The 22,625-nt window shown below is 35.8% G+C and overlaps 1 protein-coding gene across 1 annotated transcript in view; it reads right to left on the minus strand.

Moving 5' to 3' along the window:
• The window catches only part of LOC106665890 (protein APCDD1-like), a 47,055-nt gene extending 26,879 nt beyond the window's left edge, over positions 1 to 20,176 (minus strand). The window contains exons 1-2 of the mRNA XM_024230086.1: positions 20,028 to 20,176; positions 11,000 to 11,126 (exon numbers count right to left, since the gene is read on the minus strand). Coding sequence (XP_024085854.1) covers positions 11,000 to 11,126; positions 20,028 to 20,176 — 276 coding nt within the window. The remainder of the gene's footprint in view (positions 1 to 10,999; positions 11,127 to 20,027) is intronic.
• Between the last annotated feature and the right edge of the window lie 2,449 nt (positions 20,177 to 22,625).

Consider the following 22,625-nt stretch of genomic DNA (forward strand, 5'->3'; position numbering starts at 1 on the left):
CACAGATAGTCATGGACAAAGTCCACGTTTGCCAGACACTTATTCGATGCTTAGCGACAAAGCTGGTCAATCCGTTGCGGGCTTTGCACAATTTGCCAACAGGAAAAAAATAGCTTACACTAGCAGTTAATCCTAAATGGCCAATTTTCACGGTATACAGAGAGAACCGTTTTTCACCACGTTGGCCGAATCTACTAAGGAGTAATTTCTCGGAAAAAGTTTTACTTACTCCTGAGATTAACGATAGCATAAGTCAGCACAACGGATTTCAAAAAAGCCTTGATTTTTGATTGTTAAAATTCTAGGTAAGTCCTCTCTTATTCTAATTCTCTCTATATATGTCTGCCATGTCATTTCCACTTTCATTCTCTCTGTGACTATTTTTGTTTCTTAGTTTTTCTTTTTTAATTATTTCTCTGTCTGAAATTCTCACTATTTCTCTCTCGCTTTCTATATTTCTCCCTCTTTCACTACCGTTTCCTTCGCTTTCTTTCGATTTTCGCATCTCCCCCTTTCATTTCACTTATCTATTTTCTCTCCATGTTTGTTCGCCCTTCACTTCTCACTCTTTTTGTTTTCATGGTCTCTCTTTGTCTTCGTCTTTTTTCACCGTCTCTTACCATCTCTCCCTATCTTTCCCGGTATTTCTTTTTTAGTTTCTTTCTCTCTATTCGTTTTTATTTCATACTTTTTTCTGTATTTTTTTCTTTCTCTTTCCGTATGTCTTTCTTGCTGTCTGTCCCTTTCTCCTCTGTCTTTCTATCAATCTTCTCTCTCTCTCTCTTTTACGTTCTTTTTCCCTATCTGTTTTATTTCTTACTTTTTCTTTTTTCGTTCTTTCTCTCTATTCGTTTTTATTTAATATCTGTATTTTTTCTTTCTCTTTCCGTATGTCTTTCTTGCTGTCTGTCCCTTTCTCCTCTGTCTTTCTATCAATCTTCTCTCTCTCTCTCTCTCTCTCTCTCTCTCTCTCTCTCTCTCTTTTACGTTCTTTTTCCCTATCTGTTTTATTTCTTACTTTTTCTTTTTTCGTTCTTTCTCTCTATTCGTTTTTATTTCATACTTTTTTCTGTATTTTTTCTTTCTCTTTCCGTATGTCTTTCTTGCTGTCTGTCCCTTTCTCCTCTGTCCTTCTTATTCTTATTATCCTGTCCTTCTTATATCTTCTCTCTCTCTCTCTCGTTTACTTTCTTTTTCCCTATCTGTTTTATTTCTTACTTTTTCTTTCTCTTTCCGTATGTCTTTCTTGCTGTCTGTCCCTTTCTCCTCTGTCCTTCTGTCAATCTTCTCTCTCTCTCTTTTACTTTCTTTTTTCCTATCTGTTTTATTTCTTACTTTTGCTTTTTGCGTTCTTTCTCTTGCTTTCTGTCCTTCTCGCTCTCTATATTCATTTCTTTCTCTACCCTTTTCTACTCTTTCTTTCAGTATCCTTTTTCTTCTTTGCCCTTTCTGTTTTATTTTATCTCCAATTTTTCTCTACTGCTTTCAATATTTTTTGCTCTCTCTCTCTCTCTTTCTATTCTTTTCCTTCTCTCGCCCTCTTTCTATTTTTTCTCTCCCTCTATCTCACTCTCTTTCTTTCTCTTCTTTCTTTATTACTTCTTCTCTTACTTCATTTATTTTTCCGTGGAATCTCATTTCTGTTTCTAACTCTTCTCTTGTCTCCTCTCTCTCTCTCTCTCTCTCTTGACGTCACAAGGTAAAAAATAAGGGTGGAAACAACCCTCGTTAAACCCCATGGTGAATTTAAAAAAGTGACGTCACAAGGTAAAAAAATAAGGGTGGAAACAACCCTTGTTAAACCCCATGGTGAATTAAAAAAAGTGACGTCACAAGGTATAAAATAAGGGTGGAAACAACCCTCGTCAAACCCCATAAAGAATTAAAAAAAAGTGACCTCACAATGTAAAAATTAAGGGTGGAAACACCCCTCGTCAAACCTCATTGAAAATTAAAAAAAGTGCCGTCACAAGATAAAACGTAGGGGTGAAAACATCCCTCGTCAAACCCCATAGTGAATTAACCTCGTCAGACTCCATGAACCGTTGTTTTACCTCCTAATCCAGATTGTATAATGTAAACAATGTTTGTAAATTCCAGGCCCTGAGTATGATCTAAATAAAGATCGAAACTTTGGCACAATAAAGAAAATGTTTTCCTAAAACCTGCGTCTCACCAGACCGCATCTCGCGATTTCCAAATAATCTAAAATGTATATCAATTAATTATTCTTTTCATCTAAGGTTTTTGGTCGAGATGAAAAATTAGTGTCACGAGCGGGATTCGAACCCACGACCTTCGGTTCAATACGCCACGGTTCTAACCACTTGACCAATCGTGACTTCGATCCACTCTTGACACCAACTTCCCGTCTCAATCATAAACCGTTCGAATTTTCCCTTTTTTTTTGCCATTTTTCAAATGCGTGTAAGTAGGATTCGATTTTCAGTGACTTGTGAAGTGACCGCGGAGAGCGATTAGTGAGGTAATTACTTCTTTTAATTATTAAATCAATCCATATTTAATTAGTGGCCATAATTGGCCATATTAATTATTCTTTTCAACTCAACCAAAAACTTTAGATAAAGAATAATTAATTGGAATAATTAATATGGTCAATTATGGCCACTAAACAAATATGAATTAATCTAATATTTATAGTTCAACAACTGAACATAGGAAATGCTTAAAATGCACAACCCATGAGAACATCGTTATGTAAGTCAAGCTGAACTGATTTTTAAAATACTTAAATCTTAAAGATAAAAATTTTAAATTTTGAACGGACAGAAGGTTTTTCGAGATGATATTGAATAAGAGGACAAATAGAAACCTAAGCATGTAGGCGCGACGAAAATAAATTGGAAATTTGAGTGATCTTGACAAAAAAAAGAAGAAATTTTGTTGCCAGGAAGTTCATAAATCAAGCTGTTAAACGTCGTTTTTCTCGATAACTCGCGTGCTATTTTAGCGATATTTCTTTACTTCATAAATCATTATTCTTCCGCTAAAAGTAGACAGAAATAACAGGCCTGGGCGTAATTATTCGACGGAAAGCTCTTGAAACAGATGCTGCGTCGTCTGGGATGCGGAGGTCGAATAACTCCCCGAGACGGATGCCCGCATCAGAGTGCTAATTGGCTTTCCAAATTCGGAGGGGTTTTCTCGCCAAATGTTTAACGTAATTTAAGGCGATGGATTTGCCCCGACGAAACGGGGTTTTGGCCGGTGGCTCTTTACTCATTCATTGGGCTCCCTTTGACTCCGTTTTGCACCCATTACATTATTTACAAAGAAAACGGTCATTCCGGCTTCTTAGGAGCTTCGTCCTAACTTCTGTTTCTTCTACCGAAAACCCTTTTTAAATGACTATGAAAAAAAAAAAATCTGCCAAGTATGAAGGGGAAAAGGTACATGTTTTCAAACTGAAAGCTTGTTTATTTGTCACTTTCTGTTCTTGAAAGCTGTGATATAGGTGTGAAAAACCTCCCTCCCATCTGTAACTATAAAAAAAACTTTACAGCATACAAGACTACAAGTTGAACAATATATCACGAGAAAAAATATCCAACTCCTTTCAAATTAATTTTCACTATTTCTACGGTTCGAAATTTCGTTTAAATTCTCTTAAAATTTTAATGTACCGATGGGATATTTATCGGAGGAACCGTATTAAAAATTAACACTCCCTGGATGTTGGTTAAACCTCTCTAAAGGATACGGGTTATTAGAATTTAATAGAAATCCGATCGGTCCCTTATCCCAACTTGTACCAACTTCATTAATTACATTAACGGTTTCGGAAAGCCCCGCTTCAAATTATCGAATGATGAGGCCTTTGGTGCATATTTTTTAAACGAGGTTTTATCTATCGGGTTGTCCGGAAAATAATGCAGGATTTTAAGTTTTCATTAAAAAAAATCTATATAAAATATTCTGTTTACGTTTACAGGATTACTCATTTGTATGAATGTCAACACTTATTAATCCTCTTCCAAATGATATTGTTTGTTTACCTCTGTAGCATTCCGCTACTTGGAAATAATTCAGTCATCCTTATAATGTCAAAGCGAGAATTTCGTACGATTTTCTTTTACGAGTTTAAACTCGGCCGAAGCGGAGCCCAAACGGCTAGAAACATTAACCAAGTCTGGGGCGAGGGTTGTGTTAATGAGTGCACTGTGCAAAGGTGGTTTAAAAAATTTCGGGAGGGAGATTTCAGCCTTGAAGATGAAGAAGGTCGTGGAAGGCCTTCCTCTCTTAATGATGATGTTCTGCGATCAGTGGTGGAAGAAAACCCCAAAACAACTGTTCGAGAACTTGCAGAGCAACTCAAAGTCAGTAAAACGACCGTCGCTGACCACCTCAAGGCGATTGGAAAAGTGAAAAAACTCGAAAATTGGGTTCCACACTCATTAAACGATCGCCAAAAAAATCAGCGCTTTGATGTTTGTGCATCACTTCTTTGTCGAAACAAAAATGACCCATTTCTGGCCAGAATTGTTACATGTGACGAAAAGTGGATTCTCTACGATAACACTAGACGTTCTGGACAGTGGCTCGACAAAGGAGAAGCTCCAATACATTTTCCAAAGCCCCCAACTCATCAAAAAAAGGTAATGGTTACGGTATGGTGGGCTTCATTTGGTTTAATACACTACAGCTTCTTAAATCCTGGCGAAACCATCAATGCTGAATCATACTGTAACCAAATTAATACCATGCATCAGAAATTGGCAGTAATGAAGCCCTCTTTGGTCAATCGGAAAGGGCCCATTTTGTTGCATGACAACGCTCGACCACATGTGTCACGTGTAACGTCACAAAAATTATTGGAGCTTGGCTATGAAACTTTGCCTCACCCACCCTACTCTCCGGACCTCTCGCCTACTGACTACCATTTTTTTAGACACCTGGACCACTACTTACAATACATAATATTCAAAAATCAAACGGAACTGGAAAATGCATTTATTGACTTTATCAATTCTAGGAATTAATAAGTTACCAACACGTTGGGAGAAATGTATTGAGAGTATGGGAAATTATTTTGATTAAAGAACATTGCTTTAAAGTAACTAGTTTCTCTTTTTTTGTTTAATACCAAAATCCTGCATTATTTTCCGGACAACCCAATATATGAATATCGATTAATCACAAATGAAGGAGGTAAAAGCTCCTTTTTTTCTTTACAATCGTCGTATTAACTATTGTAGAACAAATAAAATAATTAATCTTTATGTAAGGTATTGGTTGAAATGCAAAAGCCAGTGTCACGAACTGATGAGCTATCAACTGGAGTTGGTGTCCGAGTGGATCAACTCACGATAGCTCAAGTGGTAGAGCAGCGGCGAAGGTCGTGGGTTCGAATCCCGCTCGTGACACTGATTAATTAATTGAAACAAGTTATTTGGTCAATCGGACCACGAAATATAATGGCTTAAATAAAATAATTTTCTTTGTAGTCTTGAGAGGTGTACATACAGACACAACTGACGGCTTTGGAGTGGAGGGGTTGTGTTCTATTGGAGTTGGACAATTCGACTGAAGTTTTTCTTTTGTTATTGAGAGTTTTCATCGTCTAGATAGAAGTTTAGATCGTCTATGAGGTTTATTTCGTTAAAGTCTAGCATGACGTTTGTCCATGTCTAAGTAGCAAACAGAGTTGGGTATGACGCAGAGACCAGATATGCAATGCAATATTAATACGTTCAAATATGCCATGTTATGCAGTAAACCAGTTTTTTTACTATCATAATTTTGAAGGGATGTAGAAGGATTCACCGATTCTACGATCCAACGTGTATAAACATAAAACATCAATATCTCCCTGGCACTCTCAACACGACACAAAATAATGACACATCTACACAGAAAGCAAACACTTTGAGTGAGTACAAATATTTTGATGAGTATAAAATTTCTAGCATTGTATAAATTCATTTTTTCACATCTTACATTTGTATAATGTAAACAATGTTTGTAAATCCCAGGTCCTGAAGATGATCTCAATAAAGATCGAAACGTTGGCACGAGAAAGAAAATGTTTTTCTAAACCTACGTCACACCAGACCGTATCTCACGATCTCCAAATAATCATGAACTAACGGTCACTAAACACCACACATATCATAGTAACTTTAAACAAAAATATAGATAATTAATTGTATATAGATATTAAAACTTTTTTTACGAAGGTATTTCAACTACGAGGTTATTTTAACCCTCGGGGTGCCGGTGTTTTTGAAAAAAAAGCCTATTTGTAACTATGTCGGGTTTGAATGCAGGGCCGGTGGAATCGAACCCGGGACCTTTACAGTGATGAGCGGCCGTGTCAACCCCTAAACCCTTGCGGCCACCGACGCTCCCTACAGTATATTTACATTTAACATAAATATTTTCTCACTTACATAATTAAATTATATAATTTATTCTAATTGTGTATAATTAATGTTAATAAACAAGTACTTCTCTAAATTTTCTTCCATGAAATAGTGCCTACTGTCACTTAAAATTTTTGAGAATTTTGAAAATTGAAATAAGACATAAGAAGGGGTTTTATTTTATTTGGTCGGTATTTCTAGAATCTTTCCTCCAGTCGTTGCGGCCTGTTTCAGTTTTCTTCGAATTAAACCAACTTTTCGTCAACTTGTTATTTTTTTGACAGAACAATTTTACGCTTCCCCCGAAAACCAATATAGTATGTTAAATATTTTGAGCGATAAATGCGATTTTACGTAAAAAAACCCCTCAAATATGCAATTTTATGCGATATTCATCAAATTTGGAAAAATATGCTCTATAAAATTTAACCTAGCTAGATTGACCTAGAGCTAGATACATGATTCAGATAGATAATTGATTACTTCGGTCGTATGTGGTGGCAAAATATGCAACTGCGTGAAAATCCTGTCTCTAGGTATGAGTTAACTTCTACTTCAGAGCTAGTAAAACTGCAATTTTAGTTCATTCGACGACTGTCTATAACGACACTTTCTTAGAATATTTCTTTTTTTAACTGTAGTCGAAAAACTGAAATTTCTGTTTTAACGGGTGGATGATGGGGGGGGGTCGGTGGCCGCAACACTTTAGGTGTTGACACGGCGCTCATCACTGTAAGGTAAAGGTCCAGGGTTCGAATCAACCAATATGTTTGTTTTCAAAAACACCGGCACCCCGAGGGTTAAAATGACGTCGTGGTTGAAACACCATCGTGCAAAAAGTTTTAATATCTATTTCATTTAATTATCTATAATGAGCTTTTTTAATAACCTCTGCTGTTGCAAACCCTCCTTCAAATTAAAAAAATATAACGAATGTTTTTGTAGAATTTTCTATTTCTGAGCAAAAAAAAAAAAAAACTAACTCTTTTTCAACGAATGTATACAATGAAGTTTTTTTTTTAAAGAATTGAGAATTTCTGAGTCTGCGTATCTGAAGATTTTCTTTTACTGATTACATATAACAAAATCTGCCACAAGTCATCAACTTTTGATCTGTATCTAATAAAATTTGTCAACTTTCAAGCAAAATGACAATCCGAAATTTGTTTAACGACAGAATGTAACAAGATGTAACAAAATCGTCCACTTTTGAACAGGTATTTCTAAATTCTAAATTTCTCAAAAACTCTAAATTCTAAACACAAAATGTTTTTTGTACGATTGTAAACTTCCAAGCAGGACAAAAAACTGAAATTTATGATTTTACGATTTAAGTTAATAAAATATATCAAATATCACCACGTTTGAACAGGTGTAGGTAACTTAAAATTCCTAGTTTGGTGACATAACTAAAGTTTTCCTTGAATTATTAACGTTATTAAACTGCGAGTACGGGTTCAACTGAATAATTAAAAGTCATCATAAAATCGTCAACTTCTAAGCCGGAAAAATTGCAATTTCTCGTCTCACTACTGAATGCAATGATTTTTGTAAGATTGTCAACTTCCGAGCAGAACAAAAAACTGAAATTTATGATTTTACGAGTTAAGGTAATAAAATGTATCATAAAAACGTCAACTTCTAACTCACAAAATAGACATTTCTGGTAAAAACATTGATTTCACCAAGTTAGAAATTCGGAGAATCGCCAAGCTAATCTTTATAAAAAGATAGACAATTAGATTAATAGATAAAAATTTATCCTGATTTCAAGCTAGCTCATCATCAGTTTGAAGGAATTTACAACCACGTCTCTCGACATGAATTGTAAAAGTGAATACCTATCAATAGCAACCTGTGTATTTCAAGAAATATTGATTGATATGTTGCTAATTGAAAGAATAAAAAAATTAACTTTAAAAGAAGCACCATTTCGACTCAGCAATCCCACCAAAAATGAATCATTAGTTTTTCGTTATTTGCCATACATTGATGAACTATCAGAAAAGTAGGTAAAATTCTTAAACAAGAAGGGTTTTTTTAAATAGCTTTTAGAGGTTCGTGTTGACTTAGAAACATCCTCTCAAAACCTAAAAACAAGGTTGGAAACTTGGTAAAAAGCGGGGTTTACCAACTTAATTGTAATGTTGACTATTTCTAAATTTCTTTTGTAGAATCGTCAAATATATGAGCTTGCCAACCTGGAATATTATGTTCAACGATCGAACATGACGAATGTTTTTGTAAGATCGTCAACTTTCGGGCCAGCAAAACAAAAAATCTTTTCCAACGACTGGATGTTACGAAATTTTACACGAAATCGTCAACTATTGAAGAGGCAAAACTGATAGTTCAGCTTTAACGATTGACTACCTCAAGGTGATGAACTTTTTGTTTCGATATTCGGCTGAATATAGCTATTAATTTCTATACTGACAAAAGAATTTATAAATATATATAAAATAGAGTTTAACGACGTAATTAAAGATTTTCGAACAATTGTGAACTTAGGAGCCACCCTTAAATCTTTTAACGACTGAATGTAACGAAAGTCGTCATAAATTTGTCGACACTTGAGGAGGCAAAACTGCCATTACTTCTTCAACGGCTAAATGTAATAAAGACATAATAAATTCGTCAACTTCAGAGCTGACAAAACGGAAGTTTGGGTTTATTGACTGAACGTGTCGAGGTTTTTCCGAACCTTTGATTTCTGGTTCATCGACTGGATTTATCAAACGTTTTCTCAGAATTGTCCAATTCGTGATTTCTAGTCTAACGAATGAATGTTACAACATTTTACTTACACTATTTATGTTTTGTTGTCTAATTGACCAAATTAATTATTTCAATTAATTATTCTTTTTATGCAAGGTCTTGGTCGAGGTGAAAAATCTAGTGTCAGGAGCGGGATTGGAGCCCGAAGGTTGTGGGTTCGAATCCCGCTCGTGACAATAGCATTTTCATCTCAACCAAAACCATACATAAAAAGAATAATTATTTGAAATTTGATTAAAGTCGTAAACTTCGTGAGGAGGCAAAACTGATATTTGTTTCAAAGCTTGATTTTTTCCAAGTTGATAAACTTTTCCAGGTATCTCCAATATTCGACTAATTATAAAGAATTTCATAATATAGAATAGATATAACTTTCATATAATGAATGTAAAAATTAAAGTTTAACCTATTGGCTATAAAAATTAAAACTGAAATTTCTCATTCAAAGAATGATTGTAAAAAAAAGCTTTTCTGGAAATTGCCAATGTTTGAATGATAATAACGTTTTATATTATATTTATTTTAATGTTATATTATATAGTTGTTGTTTTTTCAATAACTGAATGTATTGAAAAAATCATGATAAAATTGTCAAATTCTGAATTTAATATGAGTTTTGTATAATTGTAAATTTTCAAACCAGGAAAACAGAAAGCCGAATTTCTTGATTATAGGCTGAAAATAACAAAAATTCCTGATTCAACGACTAATTATGTATGTCAATTTTTTTCATAGAATTGCCAATTTCTGAGCAAATATAACTAAAATTTCAGCGATTGAATTTTACAAATTTTTTCGACCTGTTATCAATTTGTAATAAGACATAACTGAAATGCTGGTTCTGTGACTGAATGTAGCAAATATTTTTGTAGAACTGACAAGTTTTGAGTACATTTAACTAAAATTCCTGGGTGAACGACTAAATTTTACTGAAGCTTTTTGTATAATAATCAACTTCTGAGCCGGCAAAAGTGCAATTTCTGTTTATGCGATTGAATATAACGAAAGTATTTGCAGAATTCTTAACTTTTATGTAGACCTCATTAAAATTACTGGTCCAACGACTAATTATTTCAATTTTTTTCGTAGAATAGTCACATTCTGGGCCGACAACAGAAAATCCTGATTTTACATTATAACAAACGTTTTCGTCGAATTGTTAACTTGTATTAAGACATACTGAAATTTTTGGTGGTGCTCTTTCGTCGAATTTTCAAGTTCTGGGTAAATATAACTAAAATTACTTGTTCAGGGAATTAATTAAATTTCGGAGAATTTTTGTCTTGTGACCTGCCTAGCATAAATTTCTGGAGGAATCTTCAACCTCTAAGCGCTCAAATCACATTAAATTTTGATTAGTATGGCTGTTACTAAAATTATTGATAAGGTTTTACAATCCCAATGAAGCAGACATAATTTCGGACTTATCGTACTTTTTTGTATACATTTTGTTTTAACAAATCAATTTTTTGATAAGTAGCACGATTCGTTGAAGCTTTTATTTTCAATTCATAAATTGCTTTGTTTTAACAATAAAAGAAGTCCCAATTGTAAGAGAGTTCTCTTGTGATTCTAAAAAAATATCTAAACGAGAAATATTTTCTTAAGGGGAAAATTACTCTTTTTAATAAAACAGAAACAAACGAGCTTCGGAGAGAATGAAAATTGGTTCTTTGTGACATCCAAAATCTTAAGTTTAAAAAAAAAAATTTACAAGGGGTGCAAACTGGTGAAATTGTAGGTTTATATTCCTAATTTTCACTCAATCCGGCAGATTTTTTATTTTTTCCGAATAAAAACCAAACTTAAGATGCTAAAATAGAAGAAAAATCGCTCACCGTCTGAGACGAACCAGTGCCCTCCTGCCTACTGAGCAAGTGATTTTTAGGGGCTGACGACCGGTAAACAGGGGCTGAAGGAGGGGTGTACCCAGGTAATTCCGGGAACAATGAAGTATAGAGTCCACTTGGTTACGGCTGTCGCACCGAGAACAATACTATTCCCTGGAAGGGCTCTTCCTATCGACTTTGGCCTGGAACTGGCATCCTCTCCTTTTCTTGAGACGCCCGTGATCATTAGTGATTTACGGTCCCTAACAGACAGGCAAGTGTATGATAAACACCTCAATTCCTTGTGGACGTCTCACCGTTGAATGCTTTTTTTCTTTACACTTTATAAAGTTTTAAATCTAAGACATCTAGTTAAACTTTAAACGTTTTCATTTATTAATAATTGTGTAGTACTTTTGTGTAGTTTTATCGTGGCTACCGGCAGTCAACTTTTTTATACTGTTTTATCGGTGACCGATCGAGCAGTTTAGCCTGTTCGACATTTTTATCTTGTCGATAAATTTTTCCCCCGGGGACAAATTTTATCCTGCGGCTCTTAAATCGGCATAATGGGCTATAGATAGATACGACGGTTTGGTTCAGCCAGAAAACCATTTTGGCCGTCTATTTTGTGACAGCTTTTGTTTATATTGAGCCTCTGTTGATTTTAGGCAGTTAGAGTCAGAATCAATAAGGTACGGAGGTTTTGTGAACATTCAATTTTTTACCTGTCTTCTTAGGAAAATTGAAAATAATTTATTTGGTTTGAAATTGAGCATAAGCCGTTTATGTTTAGAGGTCTAATTGACCAAATTACTTACTTCAATTAATTATTCTTTTTATGTACGTTCTTGGTTGATGTGAAAAAGCTAGTGTCAGGAGCGAGATTCGAGCCGAAGGTCGTGGGTTCGAAACCCGCTCGTAACACTACCTTTTTAATCTCAACCAAGACGTTATATAAAAAAATAATTAATTGAAATTGTGCATAGCTTGACTCTCCGTGCTTATAAACCTGATAATCATTTGACTTGGGTCTTTTTCCCCTTGTGGAATATCTTGTTTTATAGATTACATATTTAAATTTACAAAGATATTTGAATGTAACCATGTATGATAATACATATGACGGTAAGATTGTCGATCGCGTTAGACTAGCTGCCTAGCCAGTTCGGTAAAAAGACTTGCCTCTCCCAGCTTATAACCCTGACGCAATGAGTGCGGTCTTTTCTAACCTATGTCATAACGTTCTTAGATGTCATTTTTAATTGCACATAATGTACAAAATCCCTAGTTTTCGTAGTCAGCTCGACCAATTAATATATTTCAATTAATTAAGGTTTTTAGTTGAGATAAAAAAAGTCAGTGTCACGAGCGGGATTCGAACCCACGACCTTTGGCTCAGTACGCCGCTGCTCTAGCAACTTGACCTATCGTGATCTCGATCCACTCGGACTAAATGCACAATGGATTTTGAAAATGTTAAAGTAATAGAAAAAGAAAATGACAATGAAAAACTACTGTGGCTATGGAATATGTATATACATTTAGAAAAATAATAGAAGTATTACGTACAAAAAGAGAAAAATAAGATACGTCAAAATGTTAATATCTACGTTATTTATGTGGTAAAAGAAGAAGTGTCCTTATTTGAGCGCCGATTTAACATACCTAGTCTAGTCTGCTTGTCATTAAAAATAAATTGGACGCCAGATAGACATCAGTATGTAAAAAATGTATTATACTTTAAGTCCATTATGTTTCGTGGTCTGTTTGACGAAATAACTTCTTTCAATTAATTAATATTTTTTTATTATTGTTGAGATGAAAAAAGCTAGTGTCACAAGCGAAATTCGAACCCACATTTGGAAAATGGCAAAAAGGAGGTAAAAAGTCGAAGGTAGGTTGAGGTGGGGAGTTGGTGTCCGAGTGGATCAAAGTCAAGATAGCTCAATGGTTAGAGCAGCGGGGTATTGAGCCTACGGTCGTGGGTTCGAATCCCACTCGTGACACTAACTTTTTCATCTCAATCAAGACCTTATATAAAAATAATAATTAATTGAAATTGAGCATAAGCTTTAACAGAAGCTGGAAGGAATCAAAAGTGTACCATAAGTCAAGGATTGAAGAAAGCTTTTGAATGAATCCCCTAAAAAATTGATATAGCGATTTCAATTTTTCGTGTCGAAACGTCAACACACCTCTGGTAAATTTGGCCTGATTGGCCATTTAAAGGAAACTAAACTGAAGTTAAAGAGAGTTTACCACCAAGGGCGGGGGATTGGAGGGAACTAATCCGCGAAACAACGTTGTCAAGTTTCCAGAATATCATCGTGTGCCTGGATTGTTTTCGCAAGTTGGCCCATTTGATATTTAACCCGAGGCGCACGGCTTTGCAAGATTATACCTCGAACCCTGGGCTTCGACGAATGCGATAAAACAAATTTCCAACTTGCATTTTCACCCCGTGAAGCTGTTTCACCCCGTTCGAGAAACTTCATGAGTGTATCTCTACGACATATTTCTTTCTGGAGAATCAGAAATCAGAGTTTCTTAAAACAACCCAAATGCAAAAAATTATAAATCGAACACCTTCCATTAACAAAAAGAGACGAAATAATTCAAACAAACACAGAATGGAAACATAAGCCAACTTCCCATGGGTTACACGTCGCTTAAAACCTTTATTTAATTAATTGTTTCTCTTCGTTTGTGTTTTCTGTCTTCAAGTGAAAATATACTGAATTACTGAAATTCAATTAATCCCTGTGGTGTTTGAGTATGATAAATACAAACAATTAAACTTGAAGCTTCTCATCAAAATGTGTACCCAAGCGCATACACCTTTTGAATTACATAAAATAATTACATAATACAAAAAAAGTTAATTATAATGCATTTAGATAGAAGGTAAAGATAGATTTAGGCAGTTCGTCAAATAAATACGACGGGAAGACAAAACTGGAAGTAAAGAACACAAAAATATTAAACAAAGTGACAAAAACCAAAACACCCAATGAGTAGTCGCCTCTTTTTTTTCTCCAAAAAACTAATAAAAATTTGTTTTAAACACCCTTTAAAGCCATTAAACACAAATTTTCATATCAATAAAAAATATACATTTTTGGTCACAGGGCCAAATATTCGTCAATGAACGGTGCTATTAAATTATTAAAAAAATTCATAACTTTCCCAAATTGGACACAAAATCAACGTTATTACAACCTTTATGAAAAAGTTAGTGTCACGAGCGGCATTCGAACCACGACCTTTGGCTTAATACGTGACTTCAAGATATCTTAAGTGGTTAGAGCAGCGGCGTATTGAGCCGTGGGTTCGAATCCCGCTCGTGGCACTAACTTTTTCTTTTCAACCAATACCTTACATAAAGATTAATTAATTGAAAGAAGTTATTTGGTCAATCGGACCACGAAATATAATTACAACTGTGAGAAATCTGGATTTCTCTTTTTTCAGGTTTTGGATTTTTTGGGGTTATTACAAGTAAGAAAAGGTTATAACCATCAAAATCACTCCAATTTTTTTATTTTATATCTCCGGTACAGATTGTTTACGGCCATATTTAAGCCACCGCGTGATGCTAATAAGGTTCTAAATCAGTGTAAAGTTTCAACTGGATTGATTACACCTTTTCAAAGTTATCGTAATTTTAAGGAAAGATTCAACAAAAACTCTAGTTCTTATTTATTTACAATAGCAAAAATCGAGCCATTACGCGTATTTTATAAGGTTCTAAAATACTGCACTGTTTCCTAGATTAGTATAAAATATTGGCAGTAATGGCCTTTTTTGGGGGGGAAAAAGTTGAAGTTTTTCCAAAAATTTGTAGGTTTTGTTTCGGGATGTTAAAAACGACTATCAACTTTGTATCTTGGTAAAAAAATATTTTATCTACTTCCATCATTGATGCCAATATTTTTGTCTAATTTTTCTCTCTTTCTTTCTCTTCCACTCACACACTCTCTCCCCAGTCTCTCTCTGTCTCCCTCTTTCTTTCTCTCCCTTTTTTACTCACACATCCTCTTTGCGTTCACTCTCACTCTCTGCCTGTCTGTCTTCTCTTTCTCTTTCCCTCCATTCCTATTTTTTATCTGTTTTTCTGTCTTCATTATTTTCTCTCTCTCTCTCATTATCTCTCTCTATTTCTCTTGTCTTTCTGTTTCTGTTTGCCTTTCTTTCTCTCCTCCTCCACTCTCTATTTCTATATCTGTTTTTCTGTCTTCTTCATTTTCTCTCTCTCTTTCTTTCTCTCTCTCCCTCATTCTCTCTCTCTCTCTCTCTCTCTCTCTCTCTTTCTCTCTCTCTCTGTTACTTACTTTTCAATTAAAAAAATAGGAGGCGAAAATTTGAGACATTTAGTTTTTCAGTGCAAAAAAACTAATGTGGGCTTTGTTTCTTAATAATGCAAACTATAAATTTAGTTTAACCTACTATGTCTGATATATAATAAGTTAGAATTTCATGAACAAGGAATGAAAAAACGATATTTAAAAAAAATTATGTAAATGACATGTTTTTATTTTATTGGCTCCTAGGGCCCATTGGCAAGAATGATAATTGTCGACAGTACCGTCATAAAATTGTGCTTGTTTTTTATGTTGAACAACAATTCAAAACGCTTCTCCCCCCAGAGACAACATCGACCGACACGCTCCATATATATCTTCCAAGTCGTTTATCCCAGACAAACGTGCCGGATCGCTAATTAAGATAATCTCCAACTGAATCCGTGCAATGAGCAATAGCTGCAAGTAGCCGTGCATTATCGTCCGTGAACTTGTAATTGATGTAACTATTTCGATACTGAGGTGCTTCAATTTATTGACAATATTTATGATCATGTTCTATTTTTTTAATTATTTATTTATTCACGGTTTCTTGTACCGAAGATTTTTTAAAGGCATTAATGTCAATAATAACGGGTTTTATTTTCTTCTTATTTTTTTGATTTGGAACAACTCCATTATTAGGAGAAATATTTGAGTTTCGACCGATGGGTTAGACAGATTAGAAGTGTATTGGAGTGGATGGAGCGGGCATTTCTCGCTCTTTGTAGTCGGTGTTTCTCCTTTGAACGAAGCGAGGGTAGGAGAGATATTCTCCCTGTGACCATTTCTTTGTATTATCCCCGCTCTGACAAACGACTTCTATTTCCCTTGGGACATACTTAGGGCGGAGGAGAGGGCGCTATTTCTCCATGGGAATACTTCTCCTAGAATGCCGTGACGAGTCAAGATCTAGTGGGGTTAAATGCATTTATCTTTAGCCGTGCTGCTAACTCAGTTACTCTATAAGTAAACTTTACCGACTGTTGGCGATAATAAAATATATATGTAATAAGAAATGGTAAAAATTGTTACATTGACAGATGGTGAACACAAACACACTTAATTTTATTTAATGATATTATCCAATCTTATCAACAATCCCTGCAACTTAAAAACCTCCACAATCAACCAAACCGATGAAAAAACCAGCATGAGGTAGGCTCTGACTTTACCAAAGATTTCTTTAGGACCCTTCGTATGACACTCATGGCAAACTGTTGAAAGTCAAATTGAAACAATTTCCTGTGAGATCAGCTTCACTAAACGGCTTTTTGACACAGGTGAGAGGACCATGAAAGAGGATATTTCCAATAAATCTGTATCATTTGGTCACAGTTCAAATTCAATACTTTTAATTCGAACTTAGTCTGCCTATCTTCCCTGTTTTGAGCTCTCAGACATGTTCGGGATTTCAACCATCCTCAATATTGGATAGTTAAACCGGATATACTTTTGGCTGTATACATGAATTGCGAGACCGTTTTCGCGTAATGGATTTCGCGTTAGTGTTAGGATGAGCATAGGGACGGATTATGTTAGGTCATGTAGAATACGGGCATGGTAGTATTAATTGGGTTATGAACGGCTTAGGTGAATAGAGTTACGGCTGGGACGAGTTAGGTTAAGTTAAGTTTGGTAAGGTTTGATAGTGCTAGAGTTAGGATTTGTTTGTTTTAAGAAAAGATTGGATGAAGTGGGTAGAGTTAGTGTTAGGATTTCAGTTAAGGATTAGGTTAGGTATTGTTAGAGTTGAGATTTGAGTTAGGTTAGATTAAGTTCGGTATGGCTAGGACTTAAGAACGGGTTAGGATAGGTATCGTTAGTGCTAGGAATGAGATTAGATCTATGGGTAGGTTTAGGATTAGGAACGGGATAGATTATGATACCTAGAATTAAAGTTAGGATTTCGGTTAAGGATTAGGTTAGGTATGTTAGAGTTAAGATTTGAGTTAGGTTAGATTAAGTTAGGTATGGTAGGAATTAAGAACAGGTTAGGATAGATATAATTAGTGCTAGGAATGAGATCTATGGCTAGGATTAGGATTAGGGACGGTATAAATTATGTTACGTAGGGTTAAAGTTAGGATTTGAGTTTGGAACGAGTCAGATTAGGTTAAGTTTGGTAGGGATAGGTAGTGTTATAGTTAGGATTGGTTTAAAGGAGGGTTAGTTTATGTTAGGGAGAGTTAGTGTTAGGACTGAAGTTAGGGGCGAGTAAGGGTAAGTTAGGTAGAGATATCGTTAGGATTTCGTTCCTGTCAGTACTAAAAAAGTAATAAAAAGTCTTCTATCTGCCCTCTCACATTAGACATTCACGCTAATAAATGCAGTACATTTCAAAACACTAAATAAAAATACAAAACAATCTATGAAGTTATACAATAAATAAGCCCTATTTCCTCTACAAATAAGAATAGGGGACCACAATTCTGTTCTCAATGACAAGTTGCATGTTGAGTGTTATTCCTACTCTCTCGACATCTAGCTACAGAATAACACCCTTAAAATAAGTAGGACTCGATGAGCAACCTTTCTCTTCATGCCGGACAAATACTCGGATTTGACACAGAATTAAGAGTCCGATTACGAATGTATACTTGTACGACCGATTAGGATGGCTTTTCTGCGATTTAAGCGGCCCATAGACGATCAATATTATTGCACAATATTTTGGGTTGTGCAATTTAATTGATCGTGTGTAGACGATATTGAAAGTTTGTGCAATACATTGCATGATTGACGAAAAGTTGAAAATATATTGTACAACTTGGAAAATATTGCACCGTCTGTTGGCATTATTGCGCAATATCAGTCAGTTTGTGAAGTATCAACAAGTGGTACAGTTCGCATGCTCGTGGTTGCACAAAATATTGCACAAACTGCAATATCGCCTTCAAACAAAATTTTGTACAATATTATTGAACGTTAAGGGGCAACCGTCAAATTATTGTGCAATCTATATTGTACAATAATATTGACCGTCTATGGGCCGCTTTAGGTTCCCTCTAGATTGGTGGGTTACACAATGCAACGCAGGGGGTCGTTACGTTTATTATTTCGTTGATGGTGGTTTACGTTATAGCAGTTATTGTGTGTTATATTTGTTTAATGTTTCTCGTTCGTCAGTGGTAGCCTTTTAGTGCTAGGTTTCTCAAATTAAGGTTGTGTAGTTACCCACAAAGCAGGAGTAGATTGAGGTGAGTGTGTAGAGCGAAGAGGAATAGGACTTTCCATATTTACTCAGTTTAGTACAATTTAAATTTATACACACAATGTAAAAGCGGGAGAGATGAGAGAGTAACTGTAATTCTACGAGTAATTGCTTACTTAATTGATTTACAAGTCTCTAAGGGAATTCCTCGGAGTAACGATCCAAAACCGTCCATTTTTAATTTACTTGTCAGGTTGGTCACGCTTTGAGGTGACAACCTTGATTTACAGAATATCCTCTTATAATTTTTTACCATAATTTCAAAATATAAATTTCGGGAAGAACGATAGTTTTTTGTTCAATTAATGTACTTGGATTTAAAATATAGTTAATTACTTCAATCTGGAAGTGTATACAGAAAGAAAAAAATGGAAATAAGGGCGGGGTGATGAAACTGTAGTTTGGTCGTCCAATTAATTTAAGCTTGAAAAAAAGTTTTTTTAAAGAAAAGATAAATTGAGACAGACAAGAAGGAAAGAAAGAGAAGAGAGAGAAGAGAGAGAGGTGAGAAATTGAGAAATAAGAGAGAGAGAGAGAGAGAGAGAGAGAGAGAGAGTGAGAGAGAGAAAAAATTGAATGGAAACGCTTTATATATAATACTCGCGGATTTAGGTAATACTGACATGATTATGTACAAACATATTATTTAGCTATAATAAGTTTTACCAAATTTAACATTCAGTGTGTAATATACGATTTATCTGACCTAACTTAATTGTGTTATGAACAATGCAAGATTTCAACTTACAATAACTACAATTTAAAAAAAAAGTGAATAAACACAAAATCTTCAAGTAGATATATAAAAGACATTTATAAAAAATAACAGATATTCAATTATATAATAACCATTTAACAAGTGAATTAGTGAATGTATATATATCAAGGAGTAGTTGGTAGAGAGAAAGAATATTAAATTTAAATTAAAAACAAAACGAAAAACCAAATATTACATTACAAACTAAGACTTTTGCAAATGTAATGTGAAATCTACATATAGACGGAAGGGCTATAAAAGGAAGGGTTATATATATATAAAGTGGAAGGTTTATGGGCCGACAAACAGCTGAGGTCATCGCCGGCCCTCCGCATGTATTCCTTCTCTTTCCTGTCTTTCTCGCGTATTTTGTATTGAACTGCAGCCATTTGAGCATCTCGATCTGGTTACTGACTCTCTGCTTTTACTTTATATTACGTCGTTATTTTAAAAAGCTAGCCTCTTGTTAGTACCTCAGGTTGTTAATTTAAGAATAGATACACAACATACAATACATAACATTTATATCGCCACAAACATAGAAATCTGGTCACATTCACTCCCCCAGAGTACTCGATATTCCTCGGGGCGGGGTTGAACCCACTCCATTCGTGCTAATAACTTACTTTTACTCTTTGACCGTAGGCCATACAGCCGTAAAATAATTTCTGGCACAGCAACGTTTTAAAGAGGGTCATCAATACCTCTCTTTCTGCTCCCCACTTAAAGTTCGAGAGATATCTCAGGAGGTTGATGACCCGCTTGCACTGGACTTCGATGTTCACGATATGTGGTTGCCATCTTAGCTTCTCGTCGAAGATCATACCGAGAAACCTTGAGCGATCGGCATACCCGAGAGCTTCGTTCCCCATCGGGAGCTGAGGGGGATTATGTTCCCTCCTCAGTCTACAGAAGTGAACTGCCCTCGTCTTTTCGGCCGAAAAGGAGAAACCTATCCTCTCGGCATNTTCGATCAGTCACTTTTAGTGCTGGTATTATTGTTTTTTTGTCTTCCCCGCGATCGCTTTTATTTTTCCCCATATCTGTATCGGCGATGTTTCGTTATTTAGCCCCGATACATATTCTTGCATGCTTCTCTTTTTCTGTTGGGTCAATAACCTTCGCTCTTTTGCTCTTTTTATTTTAAAATCTTCTAAATTGGCCGACGTGAGACTTCTTTTCAATTTTTTAAGCGCCCTTTTCTTTTCTTTGTTTGCCGCCTTACACTCCTCAGTCCACCACGGCACCCCCTTTCGACGAATGGGGGTTCCTCCTGTTTTGAGCACTGAGTGCTCGGCGGCCTGTTTTACATTTTCTGTGAGGATGTGGACGTCTCGTTCCATGTCCCCACTCATATCTGAAATATTCAGGGCACTTGTGAAAGTTTTCCAGTCGGCTTTACGAAGGTTATATCTGATCGCGGGGGTATAAAGCGTCTTACGAATGGTAGTTTCAATGATAATAGGTCGGGGAAGGGCACCAGTGGAACCCCGGAAGGTGTATATTGGTGGGGATGGCTCCGTTTGGACGGCCATCTCCACGGTGGAACCTTTTTTTGGTGCCGACTGTCCGGCAGCCCTCGCATAGCTCATATTTGGCCGTGAAAACGCTGAGCTGCGGACTAGAGCTCTTTCTTCGACATGACTCATGCCTTTTTCTGCCTTTAACCTCTGTATTTCTCTTTCCTCTTTTAGTATTGGGCACGCACTGGACCTTGCATGGTGCGGCCCATCACAATTTACACACATCGGCGGATCTACACATGGCCGTCCTTCATGCACCGGCACGCCACACGAGCAAATCGTGTTCTGGCTTCCACATCGAAGTGCTGTGTGGCCAAACTTTAAGCATTTGAAGCATCTCATTGGTGCCGGTACAAATGGACGGACCAAGAATCTTTGGTATATAGCCCGTACTTCTCTCGGCATCTCTGGTCTGTCAAATGTTAATATGAGAGACGCTGTATTTATGAGACCCCTGTCCGTTCTTCGTTTTATTCTTTTTACTTCAATCACCCCCTGGCTTGACAGTTCTTCTTTGATTTCCTCCTCAGAGCATATTAGTAAATCTCGTGCTGAGATTACGCCCTGGGAGGAATTCAGCTTTCTGTGGGGGGAGGTTTTAACAGGGGTTGCGCCGAGGTGTTTAGTCTCCATGACCATTTTGGCCTGCAGAGAGTCAGTAACCTCTATACTCAGGATTCCTGATGACAATTTCTTTAGATTTTTAACTTTTCCCATTTGTTGGTTGACTACACGGCAGATCTGGATGGGGGAGTCATCTTTAAAATCCCCCTCTTTTTTTTCCATGATCCAGTATCTTGTGAAATTCTTTGTCATCTGGTCTTCACTATCACTTCCGCTCTTTTCTTTTCTAATTCTTTTCCTTTTTTTGGACTCCGGCTCGAATGGCTGCAGTGTCCTCACTAATTCGGTGTTACCTTTTCCGTTCCTAGCAGTATCCATACGTTGGGTGGCGCTGCTCTCTCCACCAACATTTCGCCTTCCGGATATACGGCGTTTTTTTTCGTATTTTTTGGAGCTTGTTTGTTTTAGGCCAGAGGGAACCCCACCCTGGCCCTAGCCGATTAGTGGGGCTGCCACTATAGATGAACCGGCACACCTCCCCCTCCTTAAAGCCTGGGACTCCGGGAGAAGGAACAGGGAGAAGGTTAGTGTTGGGGAAGGGGTTATTATAGGAATGGAATGTTAGGTAATGAGGTTAGTAAAGGGATAAAGTGTTACGAAAGGCCACCAGGTACAGGAGGGGTATTGGACGCAGTTTAACCTCTTGCCCGGGAGAGGGAAGGGTTATAAAACTTATAGGTAGATTGACAGGCACAGGAGAAGATTATACATATTTTTAAATTAGTATTTGTTTTAATTTATTTTTCAATAATTTTTCGTTTTTTACATTTTTTTATTTCTGATGGTATATTGTTCATGATCCTAATGCTTTTTAGTAAAAAAGAGTTGCTAAGTGTATTTGTTTTGGAATTAACAACTGATTTGAATGTCGCGTATTAATATTATGTAATAATAAATTTTTTTATAATTTTCATATAAATATTGTGGAGTTTTATATTTAAATATTTTTTAAATTAAGGTACCCAAAAGATATATATATATCTTTTGATATACATCATGAGAGAGAGAGAGAGAGAGAGAGAGAGAGAGAGAGAGAGAGAGAGAGAGAGAGAGAGAGAGAGACAGAGAGAGAAGAACAATCGAAATTGATTAGTTTACTTCAATTTTGTTAAAAAAAAAAAAAATTGTGAAGAAAAAATAAAGTCATAAAGACGAGAAAAACGTGAAGGAAAAT

The sequence above is a fragment of the Cimex lectularius genome, unplaced genomic scaffold, assembly GCF_000648675.2.
Source record: "Cimex lectularius strain Harlan isolate CLEC.00 unplaced genomic scaffold, Clec_2.1 scaffold322, whole genome shotgun sequence".
Taxonomy (NCBI): domain Eukaryota; kingdom Metazoa; phylum Arthropoda; class Insecta; order Hemiptera; family Cimicidae; genus Cimex; species Cimex lectularius.